The 6,816-nt window shown below is 47.5% G+C and overlaps 1 protein-coding gene across 1 annotated transcript; it reads left to right on the top strand.

Moving 5' to 3' along the window:
• Window positions 1–1,274: 1,274 nt before the first annotated feature.
• Window positions 1,275–3,410, top strand: Tmem229a (transmembrane protein 229A). Its single transcript, XM_048340159.1, has one exon. It carries the CDS (start codon window positions 1,699–1,701, stop codon window positions 2,782–2,784), a length of 1,086 nt encoding a protein of 361 aa, XP_048196116.1. The 5' UTR covers window positions 1,275–1,698; the 3' UTR covers window positions 2,785–3,410.
• Window positions 3,411–6,816: the final 3,406 nt, after the last annotated feature.

The following is a 6,816-nucleotide window of genomic DNA, read 5'->3' as shown; positions in this document are numbered from 1 at the left end:
AATTATCACAGTAATCTTTTCTTCATTGATTATCACAGTAATTTCTTCTTCTCCCCAAGCTTTAATCTTTCTTACCTAACTCACAAAAGTTGCTGCTACAGATTTAACAACAAGGGTTGAAATAAGTAAGAGGAAGAAGTAGGGGTGAAGTCGCCTTAGAATTGGAAGACCAGCCCTGAAAATGCTTCCCAAAAAAGAAGACAAAAAACATAAATCTCTAGAAAACATTTTTATCCAAGGAGAATCTGAACACTTCACAGATTAAAACTGTTACCTAGTTTCTGCCTAGACATGAATTTGGACAGGGAGGGAGGGAAGGGAAGGGAGATAATAAGTATAATTTACCTTTAAGGTTCTTTCCAATTCTTCTCTGACTCAAAATTAGGGAAAATGGTGGCATCCATTACAGCAACATTCTGAGACCCCTCCAGCTTTGCTACATCCAAAAAGAAAGCAAAAGAAATGAAAAAGAAAAAAAGAAAAGCAAGAGAGGGATGGAGGAAGGGGGGGGGGGGAAGAAAAGACAGAAAAAAGAAATCCCTGACCTGACAGCCTAGTTTTCTCTCCATTCCTGGGCTGACCCAATTCTGCATAGACAAAACCCAGCGGTGGAGGAAGCAGGGCCACTCTCCCCCCTGCCCCCCCCCCTACAACCCCCCGCCAGAGCCAGCCCACCAAGGCCAGCCAAAGGCATTTCCTCTTCTTCTCACCTTGCCCCATCCCACCTGCCCCAAATCCTTTGGCAAACTCTGGGGGACTTTCAGGCCTCTGTCCTTGTCCCTGAGTCAACTACCCAGGGAAGGCAGCCTGGCTCAGGAGAGAAGGCAGCCTTGGCTCAGACACCGCCCCCCCCCCCCCCCCCCGCCTCCCTCAAGCCTTTCAGGGACCCTGCTCTGCTTTACTCTCTGGGGCTGGGACACCGCTGGCTTTGAACAAGAGCATTCAATTAAATACACAGCCCCAGTTTGGTCTTGGGCCCGGACTCCGGCCAGTGGCAACCGGCCACTTATCCCAGGCAGCCCAGGCCTGGCGCAGGTTTCTACCCCACAGCCCAATCACTCGCACCTGTTACGGAGGCGCGAAGTGGAAGACACCCGGGCGCGTCCGCGGGGAACAGAGAAGCGCGCTGGGCCCTGCGCGGGACCCGGGACCCGGCACCAGGGACGCGGGACACGGGGCGGGGCAGGAGGTGGGGGGGCTGGAAGACGGGAGAGGTCGGCGGGGCGGAGAGGGGTGTGGGAAGGGCCGGGGGGGGGGGCAGGGCTGTTCTCTGCACGCGTTACGCCACCCCAGCCTACGGCAGAGGCGGGCGAGGCTGAGCCACAGCCACGGAGGGGATGGGGCTAGGACCGGCCTCGGCCTCGGCGCTGCCAGCCTGGGCGTCGCCTCCCCTCGCTGGACTCCAATAGGCCGCGCAGGGTGATCGCGGGCGCCGCACTTCACTGGGAACTGGAGAAGAGGGCGCGGCGGGGCCGGCACGGGGTGGAGTGGGGGGGGGGGGAGGGAATCCGCGAGTTAAGACCCCCCCAAACCATCAGCTCCCCCTTGGCGGGACCCCAGCCAGGACGGAGCCCACTGCGCACCCTCGGGGGACCCACAGGGGCCGGCTAGCTGCAGCGTGGGGCTCGGCCGCCCGGCGGTGTCAGTAACAGCGGCGGCGGCGGCACGGGCTCCGGTTCCCGGCTAGCCTCGGAGCCCATGGCGGGCAGCGACGCGGACAGCGCGGGGTCCGCTCGGGGATCCGGTGCGGCTCAGCGATCGGGGACCCCAGGCGGGTTGGGAAGCCAGGCGGCCACCCAGTGGCCGGAGGAGCCGCTGTCCACTGCTGAAGCTCGGGGCGAGGGCACGGCGCTGCCCGCCTGGATGCGCCTCTACTTCTACGGGATGCACGGCGTGGCGCTGGACGTGCTGGTGACCTCTGCGCGGGGCTTCGCGCGCAGCCCCGACCTGCGGATGCTCGGCTTCTCCTCGCCCTACCGCTGCCTGCTGCACTCGCTCACGCACCTGGCGCTGGAGCAGCTCTACCTGCGGCGGCCGCGCTGCCCCAGCGCCTTCCTCTTCGATTTCCTCCTCTTCCCCTCGGCCCACGTGGGGCTGCAGACCCTGGCGGGCCGGGCGCTGCGGCTCGGCCCGGGGGGCGGCGGCGCGGCGCCGGGGCCGCTGGACCGGGCGCTGGACCTGGCCCTGCACTACGTGCTGGCGCTCTACCACTGCCAAGTCTTCCTGAAGCGCTTCCTGCGCCTGCGATACCGGAGGTACCGGCGACCCGGGGCGCAGCCGCCGCCGACTGACAGCGGCCGCCGCCGCCCCCGAGGGCCCAGCGGCCCCGGAGGAGCCCCGAGCCAGGGCCTGCCGGACCTGCCTCGCTTCCTTTTCTTTGGGATGCACGGTTTCCTGGATGAGATCTTCTTCACTTTCTTCTTTAACGTGCTGGGCGCGGGGGGCAGGGCCACTGCGAGCGGCCACACGTCGCTCTGGTCCTTCCTGATGTATGGCAGCTGCAGTTTCGTGGTGGAGAAGCTCTACTTCCACCTGCACTACCACCGCGGGTGGGGCACGTGGAAGCGGGTGCCCATCTACGTGCTGTTCATCTACGCCTGGGAGCTGTCCTGGGGGCTGGGGCTGCGCACCTGCGGGGCTTGTTCTTGGGATTATTCGCACTATCCACTGAATTTCATGGGCCTCATCACCCTGATGTATCTACCGGGTTGGATTTTCCTCAGCCTGTACCAGGACCTCCTGTCCAACGTGCTGTGGCAGGTGCAGTATGTGCCCGCTAAGTGAGCGCAAAGGGCGAGAAGAACGAGAGAAGAGTCCGAGGAATCCCAGAAGTGAGGACAGCCGCTCTTTACACGTCCAACACCGAGTGCATGTTGTTTTGAGTCTTTGCATTTTTATATACACTTTGCTAAACACTTCTGATACGTTTCATTGACCTTTTGTCTTTGCTTTACTCTCTCCCGACTCTTTGGAACATGTAGGTAAAATAACAACACTTTGAAACAAACTACTCAAACCTAACTGAAGTATTTCATTCATCAGGAATTGTAAAAGCTTTACAAGCTCCAACAACAAAACCATCAGACCTTAACGTGGGAAAGCGGTAGTGTTGATTTGCCAGGATGTAAGTGGGTGATAGCTATTAGTTTTCCATTAAAAAAAATGTAACTTCCTCAAGTCAGAGAGCAGTGATTCTGTTTACAAGATTTAGTGGCTTTAAAAAAAAACCCTAATGATTTGCTTTCTTTTTTAATTCAATTTCATTTTAATGTCTGGACACATTTACCAATGCTAACTGAAACTCCACCTCTTATATTTATGAACTGCTCTTATTAAGGGCAATTCATAGTTCCTAAAGTGCCTCTGCCTAACACACAAGTGAAAAAAAAAAACACCTGACAAATGTGAAATAAAAGAAAATAACCTCCTATGATTACATTGTTGAAGAAGAAATCCTTTTTTACAACAGGTGACACTGTGTAAAGTTAAATGACCACCATTGTAGAAATGGTTGCTTCCCAATGTCAGCCTTAAACCCTAAGTGTGTTCCTTCCTATCAGATCCTGTATGCATGGATGTAAACTTTTGTTATTGTGCAGTAACATAAAATGTCTACCCTAGGTGTCCCATGGCCAACCTAAACTATACCATCGTCAATAGTGTTTTAATTCTTTTTTTTTTTTTTTTTTTTTTTTTTTTTTTTGGCCAGTCCTGGGCCTTGGACTCAGGGCCTGAGCACTGTCCCTGGCTTCCTTTTGCTCAAGGCTAGCACTCTGCCACTTGAGCCACAGCGCCACTTCTGGCTGTTTTCTGTATATGTGGTGCTGGGGAATCGAACCCAGGGCCTCATGTATACGAGGCAAGCTCTCTTGCCACTAGGCCATATCCCCAGCCCTAGTGTTTTAATTCTAAGAACCCTTTTCTACATGGAGCTTTGGATATAGGAAAAAGAGCACCAGTAACTTGGAATGAAATGAACCTGGAGGCTCATTCCAATTAGACTGCGCCTAATTGTTTTCTATTATTACAGATAGGTGTCTAAAGCATATTTCTGCTGTAGTTTACTTGTAAATGCTCGTCTTTTCCCTTCTAGGCCCAGAGTGTTAGGGTAAGACATGATATGCTAATACACATTATAATTGAGTGAGGACTTTTTGGTGATTATTAATGTCTGCAAACACCAAAGGTAAATGAGATAATGTAAAGTATTTTTAAAAATCATCTCTAATTAATTAATAATACACTTTGAGGTTGTTTGCCGTTTTCATTATATTTGGAAAGGCAAGTAGAATTAGTATGGCTGAGGCTAAGATGACTAATACTGTCTGTTGGCTTTCATTACAAAGAAAATTAGGACCTCATTCAAATCATCTACTAACTTTTGCTGTAAAATGAGCTGCTTTTCTGTTTTCAAATAGTATTTACACTGAGCATCGGTGGCTCACACCTGTAATCCTAGCTACTCAGGAGACTGAGATCTGAGGGTCGTGGTTCCAAGCCTGCCAGGGCAGACAAGTTCCCATGAGACTCTTATTTCCAATTAACCACTCAAACCAGAAGTGGTGCTGTGACTCAAAGTGGTATAATGCTAGCCTTGAATAAGAGCTCAGGGACATTGCCCAAGCCCTGAGTTCAAGCCCCACAACTGACAAAAACAAACCAAAACCTATTTATTTGCTATAGACATAAAAGGAGTATGTGTTTAGATTTAATTAAATCGTACATAGTTCTATGAGTGTGATATTATTTAAAGCCACTCACTGAAGTTGTAAGCTAAATTATACATTATAACCTCACATTTGAAATGGATCGTGTCAAACTGGTTATTTTAGCCAACCCACACTGTGAGTGGAATGGTGAAAGTAAGCCAAATGCTTATGGAGTCTCTCACCTAAAAAGTTCTTTATGCTTCACCAAATCCCAGATTTATGAGAAACTTGTTAAATGTGCATGTTTGACCTCTTGCCCTCCAATGCTGTTCCTAGGCCAAGAAACTGCTTACCAGCATTCTCAGGGCCAGAAGTTTGCCAAAAAGTAGCAAAGCATGACATTTTGTTTTGCTTTTAGTATTAGTCCCATTGAAAGGAAAGGTAAATGTTTTCCTTCATTCAGCTCAATCACTATTTGCTAGGCATTGCTCCTGACTCAGTAGATAGCACCCTACACTGTCCAGCCACGTGCTAGTGGCTCATGCCTATAATCTTAGCCAATCAGGAGACTGAGATCTAAGGATCAAGGATCAAAGGCAGCCAGGGACAGACTTAACAAAAGCTGGAAGTGAAGGTGTGGTTCAAGTGGTAGAACACTAGCCATGAGGGAAGAAGTTGAGCAAGAGAGACTCTGAGTTGAAGCCCCAGTACCAGCACACGCACACGCGCGCGCGCACACACACACACACACACCCCAAATATTAGCATTCTTGTTGACATGAGATTATACTTACATGCAAAGCTATTGTTTTGGTAACTGAATGGACTCAGAGGCAGTGGTTCTAAGGGCTCCCTTAATCTTTCCTGAGCCATTAATCCAGACCATCCTCTCTAAAAGGAAACCTCATTAACAGTCTCTATTGCCAGTTCTACAAACTAGTTAAGGGTTCAGGAAACTATTAGCCTACTAAGTCAGCTATTGCTTCAGAGAGTCTCATTTTATGTTTATTCCATTTCTTATGGGTGAAATTTTGTTGCAACCTTTACCCCTTTGAGGAAAAGAAAGAACGATCTTATCATTTGGACTGATAATGATAGTTAATATTTAAGTAGCACTTAGGATCTGTTCTAAGGTGTACATGTACATGTGTTATGCATTATATGTGTGCATATATGTGTATATACTCACATATACCTTAAATTAATATATATAACATATATAAATTTATATATGTGTACTTTCATTTAAACTTCTAACAACACTTCTTTTACAATTGAAGACAACAAAACCAAAGTCTAAACTAGTTACATAGCTGCTCAAGTCATACAAACTTAGATTTGATCCCAAAAAGGCTGGACCCCAGGGTCTGACCTTAGTATATCACCATGTCTCGGTCCCCAACCACAATGCTGCCCGGTCTTCTGTGAATTTTACTTCACAAATTATCACCACTCGGGATACCCAGGGAGTTGTGTAAAAGTCAGAAGGTATTAGCACACCACAGTCAAATATAATAATACAAGAAAAGTCACTTAAATGTAAAATACCTCTTCTCAAAAGCTATGAAACCTGCATATAGTTACTGCTATGTGTTAAATACAATACACAAAATGACTGTAATCATAGGAGCTAAACAGAGAAAAATTAAGAGTAAATTTATTTTTACAAAGACTTTTATTCTGTATTCTACCAGAGTCTATAAAGGTCTTAAAAGGAAAAAAATAAAAAATGTGTGTTTTCTGTTTGTATTTAAATATACACTGCTGAGATTTCTTACTAGAAATGTGTTAAGTTTTAAGAAATATAATCTTTTTAAGTGTTTCATGTTAAGAATGAAAACAGAAATTTCTTTGTCATACAAAGATCCCAATAAGGTTGTTTCAATATTTAAGAAATTTCTATGGCTCAGTGTACTTCAAGTATTTTATTACAAATATGTGGCATTTCATGCTTTGATCCAACAAAAACACACAGCTTAGAAAATGATGACCTATCTTTTGTTGTTTAAGAAATATCTTTAGTTGGATAATTCTACCTTCTGGGAAGAAAGAAATAAAACCTAAAGAATTTTGTTTTGATTAGTCTCTATCAGAGTGATAAACCTAGGTTTGTTTAAGGTTTTTAGAATAGAAAAATTTTGGTGGAGGGCTTTGTCTTCCACTTCAA

The sequence above is a fragment of the Perognathus longimembris genome, chromosome 2, assembly GCF_023159225.1.
Source record: "Perognathus longimembris pacificus isolate PPM17 chromosome 2, ASM2315922v1, whole genome shotgun sequence".
Lineage (NCBI taxonomy): Eukaryota > Metazoa > Chordata > Mammalia > Rodentia > Heteromyidae > Perognathus > Perognathus longimembris.
The sequence above is the reverse complement of the archived record's forward strand: the minus strand, read 5'-3'. Positions and strand labels throughout refer to the sequence as shown.